The sequence below is a fragment of the Hyperolius riggenbachi genome, chromosome 5 (assembly GCF_040937935.1).
Source record: "Hyperolius riggenbachi isolate aHypRig1 chromosome 5, aHypRig1.pri, whole genome shotgun sequence".
NCBI classification, from domain to species: Eukaryota; Metazoa; Chordata; class Amphibia; order Anura; family Hyperoliidae; genus Hyperolius; species Hyperolius riggenbachi.
Window position 1 is genome coordinate 432,585,041 of NC_090650.1, and position 23,202 is coordinate 432,608,242.

At 43.3% G+C, this 23,202-nt stretch overlaps 1 protein-coding gene across 1 annotated transcript in view; it reads right to left on the reverse strand.

Moving 5' to 3' along the window:
* The window catches only part of PTK2 (protein tyrosine kinase 2), a 341,550-nt gene that overhangs the window by 72,220 nt on the left and 246,128 nt on the right, over positions 1-23,202 (reverse strand). Inside the window, exons 21-23 of the mRNA XM_068238424.1 lie at positions 22,284-22,384; positions 17,354-17,443; positions 14,106-14,310 (exon numbers count right to left, since the gene is read on the reverse strand). Coding sequence (XP_068094525.1) covers positions 14,106-14,310; positions 17,354-17,443; positions 22,284-22,384 — 396 coding nt within the window. The remainder of the gene's footprint in view (positions 1-14,105; positions 14,311-17,353; positions 17,444-22,283; positions 22,385-23,202) is intronic.

Sequence of the window (23,202 nt, forward strand, 5' to 3'; positions counted from 1 at the left end):
TGGCAGCCTCTATGGCATTCTCACTTCAAGGTTCACTTTAAGTTGGCCATTCACGGTACAATCTAGTGGCCAATCGACTGGATTTGTTATCAGAGATTCAACAGTTATTGGGCACAACCAGTCTGTATTTCCCTCTCTCAGATAGGAATGGTTTGCCTATTCACCTTCCATTGCCTGTGCAGTTTTTGAATAAATGGTGTTTTTAACAATGGATGGGCACTCTACTTCTACCTCGATTGATCTGCTGATACAAACTCTAATTGTGAGCAGCACTCTGCCGTGATTTTTCCACTTGACTTGTGCACCCATCTGCTACGGTTATTGGGCACGACCGATCGTTTCCGGTCAAGTGGCAGAAACTATCGGTCATCCGCATCATTGTAACGTTAATGGCCACCTTTGGAAATTGTTTTTTATCACATTCTGAGACACAGAGGCCCACATTGCTGTAGGAGTTGCCTTTCTCCTCCTGCCACACCTGCCTTCTTCTTTCTGAAACCGCCCATTACAACTGAATAGACATGACTACATATCTGGAGTAGGGATGCTAAATGACATGCTGAGGATTGTGAGCTGATGCAAATATTATGCTAATTTATGAAACCTGGAACTGGACCAAACTGCTGCATTCAGTGGCTCAAACTGCAAGCTGGGTTAATTTACATAAAATTAGCATAAACTCAGAATTATTAGCCTCTCACTGACAATCCCTAAACTAGCGCTGTGTCTTCACTACATAATAATCATATAATACATCACCTGAGTCTGACAGATCCTCAGAATCTGTTCATCTATAACTGAAGCTAGGGACACACGTTATATGACACTCTGCAGATACGGCCAATCAGAGCCCTCTTGTCAAAATATAGTGTGTCCAGGTGCCCCGAGATGACGCAGGAAACTGCTCCGTCATGCACAGCACTGTCATCCCTCCTAGCAACGTGTGTCTGTACAGCTCTCCTTCACTGACATCTTCTGCAGCACTTTACAGAGTACAGAGTCATGTCACTGACTGTCCTCAGAGGAGCTCACAATCTAATCCCTACCATAGTCATAGTCTAATGTCCTACCATATTATTATTATGTATTTATATAGCACTGACATCTTCTGCAGCACATTACAGAGTACATAGTCATGTCACTGACTGTCCTCAGAGGAGCTCACAATCTAATCCCTACCATAGTCATAGTCTAATGTCCTACCATATTATTATTATGTATTTATATAGCACTGACATCTTCTGCAGCACATTACAGAGTACATAGTCATGTCACTGACTGTCCTCAGAGGAGCTCACAATCTAATCCTACCATAGTCATAGTCTAATGTCCTACCATATTATTATTATGTATTTATATAGCACTGACATCTCCTGCAGCACATTACAGAGTACATAGTCCTGTCACTTAGAGCAGCTCACAATCTAATCCTACCATATTCATATTCTCTCCATGAGATCGGCTAGTCCAAAATCTGTCAGGTTTTTACCTTCCTCTGTGACCGCATCATAGGGAAAAAGTAATATATAGTGCATTTTGCTCTGCAAGATATGCACATTTTTTTATGTATTTTACATATTTACAATTTTTTCAATAGGGATGGGTTATGAGTCAGCAAACCCCACAAAAATGTCCTCCTCTCATATCGTCTTGGCAGATTTACTGGATATAAATCTGAAATGCTGAAATTCCGATCTCAGTGGATTTATGGCAGGTCGCCCCCTGCTGGGGGTCTCTTGGGGGTTACAGGATGTATAAGTTGTACTTTGGATATATATTTGTCATCGCTGCTAGTCGCTTTTTATTCTCACTGACACTTGCTGGTTATTTATCTGTTCTGCAGTTCTGTGTCGTTCCTAAATGTGCAATCAATTAACAGAGAAATACAACTAGGGGATTACCAATGCGGACAAGATATGAAAGAGATGACTTCTGGGCACACAGCATATAGGGGGGCTGAGGATTAAACATGCACATTAAACAGTATACCAGGCCTTATAAAGGCCACAGAGAGCGGGGGAAACACTGGCAGACCTACAGCAATGACAACATCACATAGCCAAAGAAAGGATTAGTGACATTAAAATGACCACTATCAGCAAAAATTTAAAATATAAAATACGTATTTATAAGTACCACCTTTCTCCTAGAGCAAAATGTACCACAAATTATTTTTATCCCATGTTGCTGTCCCATACAGTAGGCAGTACAAATCTGACAGGTTTTGGACTAGTCTATCTCCTCATGGGGGGTTCTCAGTATTCTATTTTTTATGGGAAAGGATCTATATAAGGATGCGAGCCAGCCTCAATATTAACTTGTATGCTATTTTAGCAGTTGGACAGAGAAACTGTGGTTCAGTTAGTGCTTTTGAAAATAAAGAAAACCCTGAGAATCCCCCATGCCGAGACAGAAGAGTCCAAAACCTGTCAGATTTGTACTGCCAAGTGTATGCGACGGTAACATAGGGAAAAAAAATCATTAATAGTGTATTTTATTCGGGAACAAATGCACATTTTATAAATATGCATACACATGCATTTTAAGTTTTACAATTTTTCTATATAGTGGTCCTTTAAGACAGCATAATCCCATCTGACTGCTTAAAGTTACCTTTTTCTTTTTTTTTTAATTTGTGTCAGTTTACAAATTTTTGCAAAAATTTGGATGCATGCACCCATCCCTACAACCCCCCGACCAAACCCCCCCCTCCCTACAACCCCCCGACCCAACCCCCCCCCCCCCCACCTCCCCCCCGGTTTCTGCACAGGTAAACTGAGAACTAATGTTATTCAACTGGCTAGTGCACACTTAAATGTGTTTTCCCCATGCAGATAAAAACAGCCAGCATTGAAGCACTGCAGCCATTTTCTCTATCAATTACATTCGCTTCTTTGCTAAAACATGTTTTCACACATACTGACGCACACAGGGTGTAGAAACCCATACAGAAAACCGACAGACGAGATGGAGCAGAACTGGCTCTGCAGACTCCTCCAGCATCACTACACAGCACTTGCAAAGGGGGAAGAGAGGTTGGGGACACTATACACAAGAGCCTGCTGCACTCTGAATAGGGACAGTTTACAAATCTTTGCCTACAAAACTTTGTATGATCCCTTATCAGTGGCTGAGCAGATGCAGTCATTAGAACAACTGTGCAGAGAGCAGAAATCTTTTTATCTCCATGCCCTTAGATGTCAGTCTCAGGACAGTGAAAAGAAACTTCTCCCCCTGCGGCTTCTGGGCCCCCCTGCGGTTGCATCCCTTGCAGGGTCTAATGTTACGCCCCTGCTTCTGAATGTGTAGTGAGTTCTATAAATATTTATGGAAAAATACAGCCAAGATTCTTCAGTTACAGAACTACAGAGAGTGGATACTGCTGAGGCTTCCCTGATCCTCCGTGACCACTGCATCTTTGCAGCCACAAGCCTACAAGTGGCCAGGCACCAGTGTGTGTTTATGCTTGCATAATAAAAGGCGTGCTACCGTGCAGGCCGTATTTTGCACTTGCGCAGTACAGCCGTGCTCCTACACAGGGGACTGTGGCAGAGAACAATCTTCATCTTATACGTCGAAGATTGTTTAGAGAAGGGATGCTGAACTCCAGCCCTAAGGGGACGAGGTCCTCACACATTTTTGGCACAGCTCAAATTAATTGATGGGACTGAATCAGAAAAGCTGTGCTTCATCAAGTAGAACACATTTCTCTATTTCTCAGTCCATCCTATGCACCGGCATGGATATGGCCTTTCAGCAGGGCTTTGGATTCGGAGTCAAGGAATCGGAGCAATTTTTGGCTACCTGGAGTCACTGTTTTCATAAACTGAGGAGTCGGATTTTTGTCCCTACTCCATAGCCCTGCAAGGGATGTGGAGTCAAAGTAATTTTGAATACTTGGAGTCGCAGATTTCATAAACTTAAGTCGGAGGAGTTTTAGGTGCCTGGAGTAAGAGTTGGTGGAGTTTGACAACTGTGGCTTAAAGGATCCCAGCGCAGCGCAGGAGAGGATATAAGAAGATCGAGGAAATCTTTGGACCACCCTACTGAGGTAATTATCCAACTAAAGGTTACAGGAACCCTATAAATAGGTCTAAATAAAGTAAACATAGTCTATATATAGCCTGAGTAAGGCCTTGTTCCCATTGCGTTTGGCTCGCGTGTCCGTCCGCAGTGGGCTTTTTTTTAAAGCGTTTTGTGGCGATTTTCTGCGCGTTTGATCGTTTTCGTGGACCTTTTGTAAGCGCTTTTGCAGAGCACTTCTGACTTTTGATCCAGAAAAAAATCCAGAAACAATAAATACAATGTATTTTTTTTTAATAAACACTCACGAAATCGCTTGCCAAAGCGATTTTGTGAGCATTTTGAGTTTTTCCGCTACCTTCTATTGAGGAGGAATCGCCTCAAAAATGGCCCAAGCACCGCTTTTCAAAGCGGATCACAAAAGAACTCTGATATGAACTCTCTCATAGAGGGGGAGATTTATCAACACATTACCGACAGTTTTTTCTTCTTATGTTCTAACCAGCAGGGAGAACAGTTCTGCATGATAATAAGAACCTTCTTAAATCCTAGGGAATAGTGGCAGTTTAGCATGAATTTCTAGAGCTGCACTACAGTTAAGAGAAGTGCATATCCATCCCTAAACTGGCGCAGATTAAGAAGTGCTTCATAGCAGTTCTACAGATGTAGACTAGACATGATTAGTGATGAGCTCCTCCCCCCTGCCGAATTCCTTCTCAGAGCCTGCTGCTATCAATACAGCAGGTGTGTTGGTTACCTCAGCAACAGCAATTCCCCTCACACACTGCACTGTCTGAGAGACCTTCTTAGCTTCTCCTATTATACAACAGTTTTAGGAGTATCTAATAACTTCTTAAGATGCCTGAGACAGTTCTGCACGGATTTCTGAAAACCTACTAATATTTTGGCTCAGACACTCTTGATAAATCTGGCCCAGAGAATCATTGCACAAGCACTTTAAGGGCGATTTTGATAAAATTGCCCGCGCTTAAATTTTTACAAAAACGCCTATGTGAACGTGGCCTCACACTTTGTACTTGTCCTGGCGTCAGTGGGCTGTATTTCCGGCGACATACAGAACACGTACTGAACAGACATCGGTACAAGACGTCCACCTATCTCTGAAAGAGCTGCAAGGAACGCTTTGGGTTTGTTCCATCAGACAAATGCGCTAATTCAGAGATCAGAAACAGACAAGCGGACGGGCGGGACACCACGACAGAGAGCTCATTGATGACGGGACATAGGAATCCCCGCTTCGGGCACAGGGCACGCATTGATCATGGGAAGATAAGAGGATTATGGAGAATCCGGCACACTGGAAACATTCTTCAGAAGACGCAAGTCAAGGACAGTCACAAGTTCCTCTTCCGTCTAATGACACAAGTCCGCCTTGTTTTCTCTATTTGTGTTTTAAGTAAAATTAAGTTACGTAGAAACCAGCTTATACTCCACTGAGTGTAAAACACAGCCTGGCATCACTTCAAGGCATCAGATGGACAGTCAGGCTGAAGATGCTCAATTTCATTAACGATTATGGTCGACTTTTCTCTACTTCAATCACCAATGGACAAGCGAAAGAATGTTTATGAGCTTAATTCTATTTTGATGACCCAAATCACGTGCGTGACCTCAGCAGAACTCAGAACTTGCGCGGGAGTGTAATCTGCTCTATCCCCCTCTCAAATAAAATGCTAAGCCTGGTACACACATTCAATTTTGATTGGGTAAACTGATCAATTTTACCACCTCCATGTAGCATGAGGGGTTACCTACACAATCTGCTCATGGTATTCAGTCATTGGCCACTCAAAATTGAAGGTGTGTACGAGGCGTTAGGGTGCCATACACATCCAAATTTTGACTGCCCAACCAATGACCAATTTTACAACTTCCATGTAGCAGAAGTCTACACAATCTGTTCACGGTATTTAAAATGCTACACGGAAGTGGAAAAATTGGCTTAATCACAGCTCCAGGGGGTGATAAGTAAGAGATTTTGCACCATTCGAATACTTTATAGATGTAGGGTGTGTGTATAAGAGAGAGAGAGATGGATGCGGGGTGTAAGTGTGTGTGATGTAAGCATGTGGTGCTGCAGTGTTTGTATGTGTGTGATATGGGGCGTCAGGGTGTGTATGTGTGATTTAAGTGTGTGATGCAGCAGTGTGTGCGTGTGTATGTGTGATGCAGGGTGTCAGGGTGTGGTGCTGTGTGTGTGTGTGTGTTGCAGTGTGTTTATGTATGTGTAATACAGGGTGTAAGTGTGTATATGTGTGATGTATGTGTGTGTGATAGGTGTGTGTGATAGGTGTGTGTGATAGGTGTGTGTGATAGGTGTGTGTGATAGGTGTGTGTGATAGGTGTGTGTGATAGGTGTGTGTGTGTGTGTGATAGGTGTGTGTGTGTGTGATAGGTGCGCGTGTGTGTGTGTGATAGGTGTGTGTGTGTGTGTGATAGGTGTGTGTGTGTGTGTGTGTGATAGGTGCGTGTGTGTGTGTGATAGGTGCGTGTGTGTGTGTGATAGGTGCGTGTGTGTGTGTGATAGGTGCGTGTGTGTGTGTGTGTGATAGGTGCGTGTGTGTGTGTGTGTGATAGGTGCGTGTGTGTGTGTGTGTGTGATAGGTGTGTGTGTGTGATAGGTGTGTGTGTGTGTGTGTGTGCGCGATATGTGTGTGTGTGTGCGCGATATGTGTGTGTGTGCGCGATATGTGTGTGTGTGTGTGTGTGCGCGATATGTGTGTGTGTGTGTGCGCGATATGTGTGTGTGTGTGCGCGATATGTGTGTGTGTGCGCGATATGTGTGTGTGTGTGCGATATGTGTGTGTGTGCGATATGTGTGTGTGTGCGATATGTGTGTGTGTGTGCGATATGTGTGTGTGTGTGCGATATGTGTGTGTGTGTGCGATATGTGTGTGTGTGCGATATGTGTGTGTGTGTGATATGTGTGTGTGTGTGTGTGTGTGTGTGTGTGTGCGTGTGCGTGATATGTGTGTGTGTGTGTGCGATATGTGTGTGTGTGTGTGCGATATGTGTGTGTGTGTGTGCGATATGTGTGTGTGTGTGTGTGTGTGTGCGATGTGATGTGTGTGTGTTGTGGGGTGTGTGTTGTGGGGTGTGTGATGTGGGGTGTGTGATGTGGGGTGTGTGATGTGGGGTGTGTGATGTGGGGTGTGTGATGTGTGATGTGTGGTGTGTGATGTGGGGTGTGTGATGTGGGGTGTGTGATGTGGGGTGTGTGATGTGGGGTGTCAGGGTGTGGTGCAGTGTGTTTATGTAAGTGTGATAAACGATGTAAGTGTGTGTATGTGTGATGCAGGGTGTGGTGTGGTGTAAGCATGTGGTGCAGCGTGTGTGTGTGTGTGTGTGTGTGTGTGTGTGTGTGTGTGTGTGTGTGTATGTAGCAGGGTGTAGGTGTGATGTAACCCTGTGGTGCAGGGGTGTGTGTGGTGAAGTGTGTTATGTATGTGTGTTGAAGGGTGTGGGAATGTGTGATATAAGCGTGTGGTGCAGTGTGTTTATGTATGTGTGAAGCAGGGGGTAGGTGTGATGTAACCATGTGGTGCGGTGTGTTTATGTATGTCTGTTATGCGGTGTGCGGTGTATGAGTGATGCAGTGTGTTTGCATATGTGTGTTATGCAGTGTGTGAGAGAAGCGGTATGCTCTCCCGTATGTTTAGGCTCGGTTTCCACAGCAATAACATACATTTTCCACACGGAGGCAGACTTGGAATGTAATGAAGTCAACGGTTTAAATATGGAAAGAAGAAATCACTTGAGTTCCTGCCTGGCCATGCTGGTCTGCGAGTGACACCCCCGGCTCTGACACATCTGATGAGGAGAGACCTTCAGAGAATGGACATTAAAGGGCAGCTCCGCTCACACAAACTGACTGCTGCAGACTTTGCTAGGCTGAAATCAAACAGCTTATCCTGAGAGGTAATGGTTTTCATTAGCTCCTGGAATTGTTCTCTTGAAAAACACTGATCACAAGTTCTGCTATGAACTCGGTACTCAGAACTCTTTCCATAGTTTATTCAGTAGCAGCTTGGAGGAGTTTATAATTATTAATAAAGCAGCAGGGACCGCCATACTATCCCTGGAAAAAACCCACATATATAAGTAGATAAACACTTGCTCTACTTACATAGCAGATGTATTGTACTGTCCACATTTTGATTTCAGTGAATTTTACATCGCAAATAAAGAGAAAACTGTTCCAGGCATTTTCCATCTGTACTGCTTCTGACTGAAGCCAATCCTGATGTAATTTCCTCCCTTACTCCTCTGCCTGAAATGGTGTATGCAGAACTGCACTATCATAGCTAGTTTGATTTATAAAAATGTGAGCAGAACATAGATTAGATCGGATTTCAGCAGCTTCTTCAGAGAGGTGAGGTTTTGTATCTTCTATTGTAGTCACTCTGAACTGCCCGCAGCCAATCAGTGAGGAGCTGGTATGTGGGAGGAGAGATAACAAGCTTCCTTCTTGCCGGCAATGTAGAGCCAGGCTGACTGAGAGGAGTCAGATATTAGTCCCGGTACTTCTACCTGCGCAGTAGTACCGGGACTAATAGCACTGAAGGGAAGCAGTGGAGGAGGACGCTGGGGGACTGATCAGCCCACATGGGGATGAGGAAGCCCCAGCTATGTAGACATTTTTTTTTTTGCAGGTCGAAGGACAGGGGGCTGTATTCACGTTAGATCACTTAAAGCATACCCGAAGTAAGAGGGATATGTAGGCTGCAATATTTATTTGATTTTAAATCACACACATTGCCTGGCTGTCCTGCTGATCCTCGGTCTCTATAACTTGTAGCCGTATAAGTTGTGCTCATAAGTTTCCATACCCTGGCAGAATAAATTATTTCTTAACCATTTTTCATAGACTATGAATAATGACACAACAACGTTTCTCTAACTCATGGTTAGTAGTTGGCTGAAGCTATTTATTGTCAAACAACTGTGTTTACTCTTTTCAAATTATAATCGCTACACAAACTGCCCAAATGATGACACATACCCTGGAGATCTGGCCTGATAACATGCACACAACTTGACACAAATGGGTTTCAATTACTATTAAAGGTAACCATTTTCACCTGTGATCTGTTTGCTTGTAATTAGCAGGTGCTTCTAAAAGATCAATGAGTTTATGGACTCCTGACAGACCCGTGCATATTTCATCCAGTGCTGCACTGATGTTTTTTGGATTAAAAGTCATGGGGAAAGCAAAATAAATGTCAAAGGATCTGCTCGAAAAGGCAGTTGAAAGGTAGTTTAATGAACTGCTTCCGGGCCGAAGCAGTACAAATCTCCTTCCAGCAGGTGGTGCTGTGGCTCTGACTGGACGTAGATTCTACTGCTGCGGTCTGCACCCGGCACAATTCGCTTGCTCCCCTCTGTGAGCAGGTCAGGAGCTGCTTTCATTGGCTCCTGACCGCGTGATCATGGAGAGCCAATCACATTACCTCCCACTGATAGACAGCGCCTGTAGCCAATGAACGAGGTTCCTGACAGGCTGACAGCGCTCTGCCGTTATAGAAATGGCAGAGAGGAGCCTGCAGCGCTGGGACAGCATTGTGACTGGCGAGAGCGGCAGGTATGTGCGGCAATTCTTTGGGAGGGGGCGTTTTACCTTACCAACAGCCTCTGCTCCTTAAAGAGACTCCGTAACAAAAATTGCATCCTGTTTTTTATCATCCTACAAGTTCAAAAAGCTATTCTAATGTGTTCTGGCTTACTGCAACACTTTCTACTATCACTGTCTCTGTAATAAATCAATGTATCTTTCCCCTGTCAGACTTGTCGGCCTGTGTCTGGAAGGCTGCCAAGTTCTTCAGTGTTGTGGTTCTGCTATGAACTCCCCCTTCCAGGCCCCTCTATGCACACTGCCTGTGTGTTATTTAGGATTAGAGCAGCTTCTCTCTTATCTTTTACAAGCTTAATAAATCGTCCTCTGAGCTGGCTGGGCTTTCACATACTGAAGAATTACAGACAAGGGCAAAGCTGTTTGCAGGAAGAAACAAGCAGCCTGAAACTTCAGTGCATGAGAGATGCAGGGGGAAAGAAACACACAAATGATCTCTTGAGATTCAAAAGGAAGGCTGTATACAGCCTGCTTGTGTATGGTTGTATTTTCTATGTGTGGACATGCTGTACATCAACCTACTTCCTGTTTTGGTGGCCATTTTGTTTGTTTATAAACAAACTTTTTAAAACTGTTTTTAACCACTTTTAATGCGGCGAGGAGCGGCGAAATTGTGTCAGAGGGTAATAGGAGATGTCCCCTAACGCACTGGTATGTTTACTTTTGTGCGATTTTAACAATACAGATTCTCTTTAAGGGGGCAGAGACTGCTGGTACGGGAGTAGTTAAAGTCAATGGGATCACGTCTGATTCCCTTGCCGTCCTCCTGCGGTCTCCCGTTCAGCCCCAGTACCAGGCTCAGTCAAGATCAGTCTGTGTCTTCTGCCCATGCTCGGGCCTATTGCGCAATAGACCCAGACTGACACGACTGAGCCTGTTACCGGGGCTGATCATGGCTGAACGGCAGACCGCAGGAGGACGGCGAGGGACTCAGACGTGTTTATGGGGTGGGAGAAAGCCCCGGGTAAGTATTGGTTCTTTTTATTTTTATCATGTCTGAGTCTCTTTAAGAACTGGGGTATGTAAACTTTTGATAGGGGTGATTTGGGTAGTTTGTTTAGCGATTATGGTTTAAAAAGAGTAAAAACAGTTGTTTGATAATAAATGACTTCAGCCAACTACTAACCACGAGTGAACGATACATTTTAATGTTATCATTCATATTCTATGCAAAATGGCTAAGAAATCATACGTTCTGCCAGGGCATGCAAACTTTTGAGTGCAATTGTAATCTGAACAAGCATACAGATTAGGCTCTCTGACTGAAGTCTGACTGGATTAGCTGCATGCTTGTTTCAGGTGTGAGATTCAGACACTACTGATGCCAAAGAGTTCAGCCAGGCAACTGGGATTGTTTAAAAGGAAATAAATATGGCAGCCTCCATATCCTTCTCACTTCATGTTACCTTTATATATAAAAACATGTAGTGTTCAGGTTCATTAGATAAATACAAAACAGGCAGTAGGGGTTTTTAAAGGAACAGCATCAGTCTTTTATTCTTCATTAATATCAGTCTCCATGAAGTACGCTCCTGCTTTGGAGGATAGCACACTAGGGTGCTGTACATTTTTACACAGCATCACAGATTGCGGTCTTCTTTATCCGGTTATTCTGGCTACTTGTGATAACAACATATTTGTGTGCCTCTGAGGAAGCGGCTTTTGCCCGTGAAACACGTGTCAGGCATTGTTTGGTTCTGTGATTGGATACTTTGTTCATATGACTGCAATAAAGGAGACTGAGATTAATGAAGAATAAAAGACTGATGCTGTTCCTTTAAAAAAACCCTACTGTTTGTTTTGTATACACCCACCTAAAGGATTATTAGGAACACCTGTTCAATTTCTCATTAATGCAGTTATCTAATCAACCGATCACATGGCAGTTGCTTCAATGTATTTAGGGGTGTGGTCCCGGTCAAGACAATCTCCTGAACTCCAAACTGAATGTCAGAATGGGAAAGAAAGGTGATTTAAAGAGGAACTCCAGTGAAAATAATGTAATAAAAAAAGTGCTTCATTTTTACAATAATTATGTATACATGATTTAGTCAGTGTTTGCTCATTGTAAAATCTTTCCTCTCCCAGATTCACATTCTGACATTTATTACATGGTGACATTGTTACTGTGGGCAGGTTATGTAGCTGTTTCTAGCTGTTCTGGCTGTTACAGACAGCTGTAAACAGCCATTTCCTGTCTGTGAACATTGTTACATTGTGGCAGTTTGCCCAGAGTACTGCGGTATTCAGAGCTTCTTGTGGGAGGGGTTTCAGCACAAAATCAGTCACACAGCGCCCCCTGATGGTCTGTTTGTGAAAAGCATTCTATTTCTCATGTAAAAGGGGTATCAGCTACTGATTGGCATAAAGTTCAATTCTTGGTTGGAGTTTCTCTTTAAGCAGTTTTGAGCGTGTCAGGGTTGTTGGTGCCAGATGGGCCGGTCTGAGTATTTCACAATCTGCTCAGTTACTGGGATTTTCACGCACAACCATTTCTAGGGTTTACAAAGAATGGTGTGAAAAGGGAAAAACATCCAGTATGCGGCGGTCCTGTGGGTAAAAATGCCTTGCTGATGCCAGAGGTCAGAGGAGAATGGGCCGACTGATTCAAGCTGATAGAAGAGCAACGTTGACTGAAATAACCACTCGTTACAACCGAGGTATGCAGCAAAGCATTTGTAAAGCCACAACACGCACAACCTTGAGGCGGATGGGCTACAACAGCAGAAGACCCCACCGGGTACCACTCATCTCCACTACAAATAGGAAAAAGAGGCTACAATTTGCACAAGCTCACCAAAATTAGACAGTTGCCTGGTCTGATGAGTCTCGATAGAGTCAGAATTTGGCGTAAACAGAATGAGAACATGGATCCATCATGCCTTGTGCAGGCTGGTGGTGGTGGTGTAATGGTGTGGGGGATGTTTTCTTGGCACACTTTAGGCCCCTTAGTGCCGATTGGGCACCATTTAAATGCCACAGGCTACCTGAGCATTGTTTCTCACCATGTCCATCTCTTCATGACCACCATGTACCCATCCTCTGATGGCTACTTCCAGCAGGATAATGCACCATGTCACAAAGCTCAAATCATTTAAAATTGGTTTCTTGAACATGACAATGAGTTCACTGTACTAAAATGGACCCCACAGTCACCAAATCTCAACCCAATAGAGCATCTTTGGGATGTGATGGAACAGAAACTTCGTGCCCTGGATGTGCATCCCTCAAATCTCCATCAACTGCAAGATGCTATCCTATCAATATGGGCCAACATTTCTAAAGAATGATTTCAGCACCTTGTTGAATCAAAGCCACATAGAATGAAGGCAGTTCTGAAGGCAAAAAGGGGACAAACACCGTATTAGTATGGTGCGCCTAATAATCCTTTAGGTGAGTGTATATCTAATGTATGCTGTGGGGTAGAACTGAACTGACACATTTTAATTTTCCTTCTGTAAAGTTCAGGTTCACTTTAATTGTATGTTAGGTCAGACTGTAATTATGCTTTAAAGTGGACCTGATCTCTTGCACAGGACAGAAGGAAAACATAGAGAAATGCACCTGTATGTATTTAGAGAGTTTAGCCTGTTTAATTCCCTCCTCATCTGTGACCAATCACAACTTGTAACTTGATCTCTTCCCTGTGTCAGCTGACTGTCACAGCAGATAAGCTCATTTGAAAGCACAGGATGTTAACAATATGTCTGCTTCCATGAATCAGGAAGTAGACACACTGCAGATTTATTGCAGGATTTGTTTCAGCTGTAACAAAAGAATGTTTTTCTTTAAAGAGGAACTCCAGTGAAAATAATGTAGTAAAAAAAGTGCTTCATTTTTTACCATAATTATGTATAAATGATTTAGTCAGTGTTTGCTCATTGTAAAATCTTTCCTCTCCCAGATTCACATTCTGACATGTATTACATGGTGACATTGTTACTGTGGGCAGGTTATGTAGCTGCTGCTAGCTGTTCTGGCTGTTACAGACAGCTGTAAAACAGCTATTCCCTGTCTGTGAACATTGTTACATTGTGGCAGTTTGCCCAGAGTACCGCAGTATTCAGAGCTTCTTGTGGGAGGGGTTTCAGCACAAAATCCGTCATACAGCGCCCCCTGATGGTCTGTTTGTGAAAAGCATTATATTTCTCATGTAAAAGGGGGTATCAGCTACTGATTGGGATAAAGTTCAATTCTAGGTTGGGGTTTCTCTTTAAAGGTTCTTATGCTGTTGTGAGTTCAAGGGAAGCTTTGCAGTGATTTTTTTCCCCCTCTGTCGATAAATCCCAAGATAAGTCAGTTATAGGGCTATATTATAAAGGGGGAGGGGTTCCTCGGTTTAGTCCATGCATATCTAACGATCCAATCATGGCAGACTTTATTCACATCCAGATAAATGAGACATGTTTATGACAGGACTGCGTCCCCTTACCTTAGTTGTGCTTTGAGTTCGGTGAATCGCGGTCTTCGGCTGGGATCGTACGCCCAGCACTTGGTCATAAGGCTATAGAGTGTAGGGGGACAGTTGGGCGGCATCGGTAACCGCTCGCCATTCTCTATCCGACCAATCACATCATTATTCTTCACTCCCTGGAAAGGCTTCACTCCATACATTAAGATTTCCCACATGCATACACCTGCAAACATACACAGGAGAGACTCAGCGCTGCAGAAATGTGGACAGTACTCCAAAACTACAGAATATCACAGACTGAAAACCGCCATCGTGTAATCTGACAGAATATTTACCATCCTGGCAATTACAATGACTGACAGTTGAGATAATAAGCTTAAGAAGACAGAGCTTTCTGCGACTTTGAAACTCGTGGAGCTCAATGGCTTTTTTGCATAGATAACAACTGGAGTTTCTTAACTCTTTCTGTACTTGAAACAATATTAGAGACTTATGTCTCTGCTCCTAATGTTTTATTTCTTAGCTGTACTACACATAGAAATCATCTTTTTTTTTTTTCCGCTTCAGTGTCTCTTTAAAGAACTGTAGAGAATAACAATTTTTTTTTCAACAATATTAATTTATAGATTATTTATTCAGTGTTCGCACCCATGTAAAATCTTTCCTAATCCTGATTTATATTCTTAAATTTACACAGGCGGCAACACCTTTACTGCTGGCAGGCCCAGCTCTGCGGATTGTTTTTTGGGAGTTCCAAAGTAAGCAGAAACAACACCTGATCTCCCAGATTATACTGGGAGGAGAAGACTTCATGACAATTAGCAGGTCATAGTTTTTGACCTACTTTTATAGGCCAAATGTGGGGGTGTTGGCGTATGCGCAGGGGATCTTATCTGCAGGTATACACAAGTAAATGACCATTTAGATATTATAAGAATTATGTGTATTAGAAGGGTCTGGATAAAAGCTCGCACAGTAACAGCAGCGTCAGGCTTGTCGAAAACTGGAGAAAGCCCAAACCTGATCTTATTACAGGCTGCCCATAAAAGGCCTTTTCTGACAACTGTGTAAAGAGTAATGTTCTGTATACTTACCAGAGGATCATTATAACATTCTAAGTGACTCATTTCCCAAGCTGGCAGTCTAGGAGTTTACATAAAAGTGGAGATGGCTGACACTTCCCCAGGAAAATCCCCACCAGGATGACAATTCATTATCCCACCGTGGCCGGAGCGTGCGATCTATGGAAAATCACCAGCATGCCGGGCCGGCACTGCCACTAATGCAAAGGGGACAATTGCACCATCACCCCTGACTGCTGCGGCCCCCGCACTGCCGGCCCCCCCCAGGTGGCTTCCCCCAGACTGCTCCAGAGTCCCCTGCATGATGTGTGGCTGCATTGTAACTCACCTATCCTGGTGGCTGTTCTGTCTGTGGTCTGTCTTCATCTTCGCTGCATGGAGAGGAGGCAGGCAGCCGAGCCGGAGCAGCTGCCAGGACAGGTGGATTACACACATCGTGCAGGGACCCCTTGAAGTAGTCGGGGGAAGATCACTCGGGGGAGGGATGAGTCGCAGCTAGCTCAGGGGCCCTGGGGGGCTGACTTTGCGGGGTATGGGGGTTCCTAATTTACTTTTGCCACTGGGCCCAGAGAGGAAGTGCACCCTCTACTTATCTCTCCGGCGGCCGCTTGAAAGTTACGTAGAGAGCACACACTTCACTTGTGCAGACTGGCCGAAGTAACGGGACCCGATGCCGGAGCCTCAGGCAGCGGAGGACGGCGGCGTGGGAGCGATTCGTGCACATAGGGCTGGAGGGAGCTCCAGGTATGAAGAAAACGGTAAGCATTCATCATCTCTGGTACACTTTAAACCCTCTGCTAAACTTTTAAATGTAAAAAGTAGAGATAAAGGTGACTTTTTTTTATCAATAAACCACCTTGTTGGCATGCATTCTTAATGTGCTATTGAGATGATGGGCGTGAAAAATGGTGCTTGGTTCACTTTAAGTACCCTTTGACACATTAATTGCCCCTGACCTCAGCCCCTGATACCACATCTCTAGAACACAGGATCTTATAGGAGCAAGTATTGGACTAAAGACCTATTTCCTGGGCTGAATATGCTTGTCAACTCCACTGCAGACCTCTTCCTGTCCCTACTGATTTTAGCCAGTGGGCAAGTCCATTAGGTTTGATCATATGACACCCAAAGTAGGAGGATCAACAGAAGCCACATTTCCCTGCATCCCTGTATTACAGGGATACAACAATCTGCTCACACTTGAAAAATATTTCCGGTGGAAACTAATGTACTGAAAATGGCTGGAAAATGACCGTTTTATAAATACAGGCTGAGGATCATAAGGTTTATGCAACTTGTGTGACAAATATATCCACTTGAGGGTACAGAGCCAACAGCACCAGCCCAGAGATTAATCTACATAACAGAAGTGGGGAATTTCTGTGCAGTAAACCCACTGCTGCACATGGCACAACGTGAGCGGAAAAACTTGTGCATAGATGTACCGCGCGCTCAGCTTTCCCGGAGGAAGGCAGGGAACTTTTATTTTTATTTTCTTGAGTGGAAACTCTGCTGTGTCCTGGGAGAGAATATACTTCTCCATTGATGACTAACATGTTCACAGAATATAGAAACTCTTAACATTTTACTTGTTTGCTATAAAAATCTCCGGAATTGGAACAAATTCCACTGTTACTAAATATCGTTAAAGAGAGTCTGAAGCCATCCAAAATTCTTTTTTTTACTGTTCATTTATCTTCAGCAATATGCGCATAGGTGAAACGCAGCATCCCCGCGGCAGAACGCTGTATTTAAAGGCAAACTCTGGGGATCGCTTCCTGTTAGAGGCTGAGGTTTGTGCTGTAGCTAAAATCTGGCTCTCAAGCAGAGGCAGAACATTTTTCGCCATAGTGCCCCTTTAGCTAGGGACTGTCAATGAGACTGGAGAGCATTAGCGGTCCATTGGTTGTTGCGATACTGAACAGTTACCACTGCGCACCTGATTAAGCCATTGCGAACAACATTTTCCAGCATTCCCAATCAATTCTTTCGACTGATTTTGAACGGAAATCGATTGGGCGTCTAGGCTGTGGCAACAATTCTCCTCCAATGTAATAAAATTATCAGATGTTCAGTCATCCCACATAATAAAGCAATGCATGGGCACTCTTATGTCTGGTACACACGGTACAATAAATTATCTGGGAATGTCCTGTAAGCCACATCCCCAGAAACAATACTCACCAAACATCCACACGTCGCTGGCAGAAGTAAAACGCCGGAAGTTTATGGACTCGGGGGCCATCCACTTAATAGGCAGTTTACCTTTGGAAGCTGAAAAGATTGGAGAAAAGAGACAAGTGTGTTAAGCCAGACATTTCACAGACATTAATACGGATTATAACCATTCTGAGAATAAAGTGAAATCCATCAGGAAAAGAGACAAATGTAATTCCTGTACAGGAATGTATAAAGTGTCAGTCATCTAAACCCACAGCAGAACTGTAGCCATGCAAGAGTACCTGTCCTGCTGCTCTGGTTTTGCTTGTTAGAACTGTAGCCATTGTAAGAGTACCTGTCCTGCTGCTCTGGTTTTGCTTGTTAGAACTGTAGCCAATGTAAGAGTACCTGTCCTGCTGCTCTGGTTTTGCTTGTTAGAACTGTAGCCATTGTAAGAGTACCTGTCCTGCTGCTCTGGTTATGCTTGTTAGAACTGTAGCCAATGTAAGAGTACCTGTCCTGCTGCACTGGTTTTGCTTGTTAGAACTGTAGCCATTGTAAGAGTATCTGTCCTGCTGCTCTGGTTTTGCTTGTTAGAACTGTAGCAGTTGAAAGTACCTGTCCTGCTGCTCTGGTTTTGCTTGTTAGAACTGTAGCTGTTGTATGAGTACCTGTCCTGCTGCTCTGGTATTGCTTGTTAGAACTGTAGCTGTTGTATGAGTACCTGTCCTGCTGCTCTGGTTTTGCTTGTTAGAACTGTAGCTGTGTTACGAGTGCCTGTCCTGCTGCTCTGGTATTGCTTGTAAGAACTGTAGCTGTTGTATGAGTACCTGTCCTGCTGCTCTGGTTTTGCTTGTTAGAACTGTAGCTGTTGTATGAGTACCTGTCCTGCTGCTCTGGTATTGCTTGTAAGAACTGTAGCTGTTGTATGAGTACCTGTCCTGCTGCTCTGGTTTTGCTTGTTAGAACTGTAGCTGTTGTATGAGTACCTGTCCTGCTGCTTTGGTTTTGCTTGTTAGAAATGTAGCCATTGTAAGAGTACCTGTCCTGCTGCTCTGGTTTTGCTTGTTAGAACTGTAGCCAATGTAAGAGTACCTGTCCTGCTGCACTGGTTATGCTTGTTAGAACTGTAGCCAATGTAAGAGTACCTGTCCTGCTGCACTGGTTTTGCTTGTTAGAACTGTAGCCATTGTAAGAGTATCTGTCCTGCTGCTCTGGTTTTGCTTGTTAGAACTGTAGCAGTTGAAAGAGTACCTGTCCTGCTGCTCTGGTTTTGCTTGTTAGAACTGTAGCTGTTCTAAGAGTACCTGTCCTGCTGCTCTGGTTTTGCTTGTTAGAACTGTAGCTGTTGTATGAGTACCTGTCCTGCTGCTCTGGTATTGCTTGTTAGAACTGTAGCTGTTGTATGAGTACCTGTCCTGCTGCTTTGGTTTTGCTTGTTAGAAATGTAGCTGTTGTAAGAGTACCTGTCCTGCTGCTCTGGTTTTGCTTGTTAGAACTGTAGCTGTTCTAAGAGTACCTGTCCTGCTGCTCTGGTTTTGCGTGTTAGAACTGTAGCTGTTGTATGAGTACCTGTCCTGCTGCTCTGGTATTGCTTGTTAGAACTGTAGCTGTTGTATGAGTACCTGTCCTGCTGCTCTGGTTTTGCTTGTTAGAACTGTAGCTGTGTTACGAGTGCCTGTCCTGCTGCTCTGGTTTTGCTTGTTAGAACTGTAGCTGTTGTATGAGTACCTGTCCTGCTGCTTTGGTTTTGCTTGTTAGAAGTGTAGCTGTTGTATGAGTACCTGTCCTGCTGCTCTGGTTTTGCTTGTTAGAAATGTAGCTGTTGTAAGAGTACCTGTCCTGCAGCTCTGGTTTTGCTTGTTGGCCTGACATCCATGGTGCCACAGTTAAAGGACTCCTAAATGTCAGGCTATCATTGATCTGAGATTCAATGTGTAAGTATGTCAATGTATCGGGATCCTAAGACACAGTGAGGCATATGCAGTTCGAGGTGATAAGAACCTCGGATGCTTGCCAGGCAGTAAACAATGGCACTGCCCTGCCAGTTACGATGTTTACCGCTGTTTGCAAAAATGCCATATTTTGATCCCTATTTTTCCCGTTGCTTGAGGCAACCCTGGAAGGAATAGGTTGCAATAAGTTCCTTCCAGGGTAATTTACTGCCATGAATCCACGTGTCCCTGCGTGGGTGAAAAATGCCTTTCACCGCCCAAGCGAGTTCTTTTCTGCCTGGCCAGGTGCTAATTTTAGAACTCTCAGGTAAGTCTGCGCTCAGGATTTTTTTTATCCTAGCTGGTATGTGTCCTATTATGGATCCACTCATTGCGCAGTTAGGATGCAGCAGCATGCACCGTTAGTATAGAGACCTCTCAACGGGATTGGCCTTGTTGCAGGCTGAGGGGCTTACCCTACGTTCCTGGGGATATGCAGCACCAACAAATCTCAAAAGACTGAGCTGTTGTGCTGATCCGCTAGCTTCATGCAAGTCCGAACAGAAGTTCCAATAGAGGTTTGTCTAATTATACACAGCCCAGTCACTTGCTCCTCATGTGCTAACCATTAGCCTGATCTGAGCAGCTACCACTTGTGTCACCAGCACTCATCTCTGGTGAGTTAGGGAATTGCATAGAGCTTAGTGTGGCAATACACAGGCATGCAAGCTGTCATTGTTCTATAGTGTGTCACCTACCTGTCTACCTAGAGTCCAAGGTATTATGCCATGGTTTCAATAACTCGCGTGTCAATGTCATTGTTTTGGTGACTCCTATGTATGTCACAGTTCAAGGATCTTCTGGTTTGTTCTTGCACTAAGGGTCATCATGTTACTAGTCTAGGGAAGCTGTCTCATTATTTGGGGATTGCAAGTTGTCGGTATGCCCTTGCGTGGCCTAAATATCTGCGTACCATTGTTTAGAAACAGTCAGTCAGTGCCAGTGTGTCATTGTTCTGTAACATGTTAAGCCTCATACAGTGCATCATTGTTTCAGGCTCCCAAGTGTCAGAGTGTCACTGTTCTGTGACCCACAAGTGTCACCTGATCACAGACATCAATTTGCCTTTGCTATGTTGTGGGTCAATGCACTGGGTACAGTTTTATCCACTTCAGGACGAGAGCAATTTTCCGATATCAGTGCTGATCCCATTCATTCACCAATATCTTTATTACTACTTATCACACCTAAACGATCTATATATTGTTTTTTTCAGGACAAATTAGGCTTTTAGCGGGTAATAATTTTGTTTAGTAATTACCTTATTTACTATGCATTTTAAAGGGAAAAATAGAAAAAACACACCATTTCTCCATTTACATCAAGTATAGCGTTACAATAAACAGTGCTAAAAGGTAAACACACACATTTTATTTGCTCATCCATCCTGGTTATAACAACATTTAGATTATGTTCCTAATACAATGTATGGTGACATTATTATATTCGGAAATAAAGTTGTCTATTTTCTGTTTTTTGTTTTCTCATTGTACACTATCAATTACAAGACATTTGCAAAAATAATAGAAATATATCCTCATGGCATACATATTTAAAAAGCCAAGTTCCTAAGGTAAAAATATATATTTTTTTTTATTTTATATTCTGTAACTTTGCTTTAATTTTAATTTTGGTACAGAAAATGCAAAAATGTAATTGCTTTTGATTCAGTTTGTGACTAAAAAGAATACACAAGACATGGGCCTCAACGTTAACACTCTTAAACTTTATTCTACTACTTATCACGGTTAAAATGTTACCGCATATGTCTCTTGTAGTTATCCTAAAACTTTCCCAAGTGTGTTTAAAATTTTGAAATGGACTTTTTCTGTTTTGATTGCGTTGTCCCTACCGATTTTTTTATGTGACGTGGATCCAAGCTTTAAGAAGCCCCGAAATGTATTCTATAACTTGTCACGGTTAAAATGATACCACATGTGCCACATTTATTAACTGGTAGAGCACTCTCCACAAATACAGCGGACGTATATATACGTCGTGTTGTCATGAAATGGTAAAGGTTGAACCGGCCCGAGAGAGATATGGAAGCTGCCATATTTATTTCCCGTTTAAACAATCCTAGATTCCTGGCAGCCCTGCTGATCTCTCTGGCATCAGTAGTGTCTGAATCACACACCTGAAACTAGCATGTGGCTTATCCAGTCACGCTTCAGTCAGAGCGCCTGCTGCATGCTTGTTCAGGGTCTATGGCTAAAGGGATTGGAGGCAGAGGATAAGCAGGGACAGCCAGGCAATCTGCATTGTTTAAAAGGAAATAAATGTCAGCCTCCATATACCTCTCACTTGTGTGTGCTGTGCTTTACGTTTAAACTAAACACACGTCTGTCTGTGATATACACAAACGTACAAAAATACATCTTCTGTATGGATACCCCATCACCTTCCATTTAGGACAATTAAGTCATCATACTTAAAGTGGATCCGAGGTGAACTTTTACGCATTGCATAATTGTGTTCCTTTCCTATGGTTTATAGGGCATTCCTCAAGCCAAATACTGTTTTGTTTTAATACTCTAATTCCCTATAAACTAAATAAACTACGCCCACAGGTTTTCAGAGAGCCTTGGCAGTAGCAAGGGCTCATGGGAGCTCAGTCTGGGCAGGAGGAGGAGGTGTTACTAGCCATTGATTTCAGAGGCAGAGGGGAGGAGGGGGGATTAGGTTTTTTCACAGGCTGAGTGCTCAAGATACAGATAAGCCTGCCTCTGTGTAATGTTTACAAACAACATGGCTGCTGTCATTGTATCACAGGAAGAAATAATCATTTTCTATTAAAACTGTTTGCAGCTATATTTGCTGTGTAAACTATCTACCACTTTAGATAAGATATATAGACAAGTTACTTGTTATAGTTAGTTTTTCATCTCGGATCCGCTTTAAACGTTTCAATGTAAAACTCTGTAAAACATACCAAAATGTATCCATCAGGAGTTGCTCACCTTTATAATAAGTGCTATCCTCCATATACCGAGACAAGCCAAAGTCCCCCAGCTTGACACAGTCAGCAGTTGAGACCAGCACATTCCTAGCAGCGATATCCCTACAGACAACAGAAAAGTACATGCTGTAAAATGTGCTGTAACAACAGTGCAGAGATCTGTAATACAACACACACATATAGAAGTAACACAGCCGAGACACAAAGCTGCTACTGCATGAGAGAATACAAATGGAAAATAGTTTCTTTAAAAAAAAAGTTACAGATTACCCAGCAAGCTCTTGGTGAACCAGAACTCCTAGGAGTTCAAACTGTTGTTTAAAAAAAATCCATGCATTTACCTCAGGATTCTTTATATCAATTAACGCAAATAGGCTAAACAGTCAAAAACAGTGACCTCATAAACCATGGACTGGTAGTTAAAGGGAACCAGAGACGAAGCACCCTTATGTATTTTACCATATCAGTGGGAACATTAGAGAAAACACCTACCATGCTTTCGGTTTCATTCTGCACTGCTCAGCTTGCTTCTTATCAGCCCTGATAAAATCCCCGACTGAGCATTCAGTCTGGCTTTGCTCAGGAATATTTATAGCTCAGTCTGTGTTCTCTCGTGTCTTTTCAAGTCCAAGACTGCCCCCTGCTGGCTCTGCTCAGGAATCATTATAGCTGAGTCATTATAGCAAAGCCAAACTGAATGCTCAGTCAGGGATTTTATCAGGTCTAATAAACAAGCAGGCTGAGCCGTGAAGGATGAAACAGAGAGCAGGGTAGGTGTTTTCTCTAATGTTCCCACTGATATATATGGTAAAATACATGAGGGTGCTTTGTCTCTGGTTCACTTTAAGGTGGACTCAAAGTACAAATGATCTTGCTTTGCACAATAATGGACATTACATTGTAATAAAAAAAAAAATCCT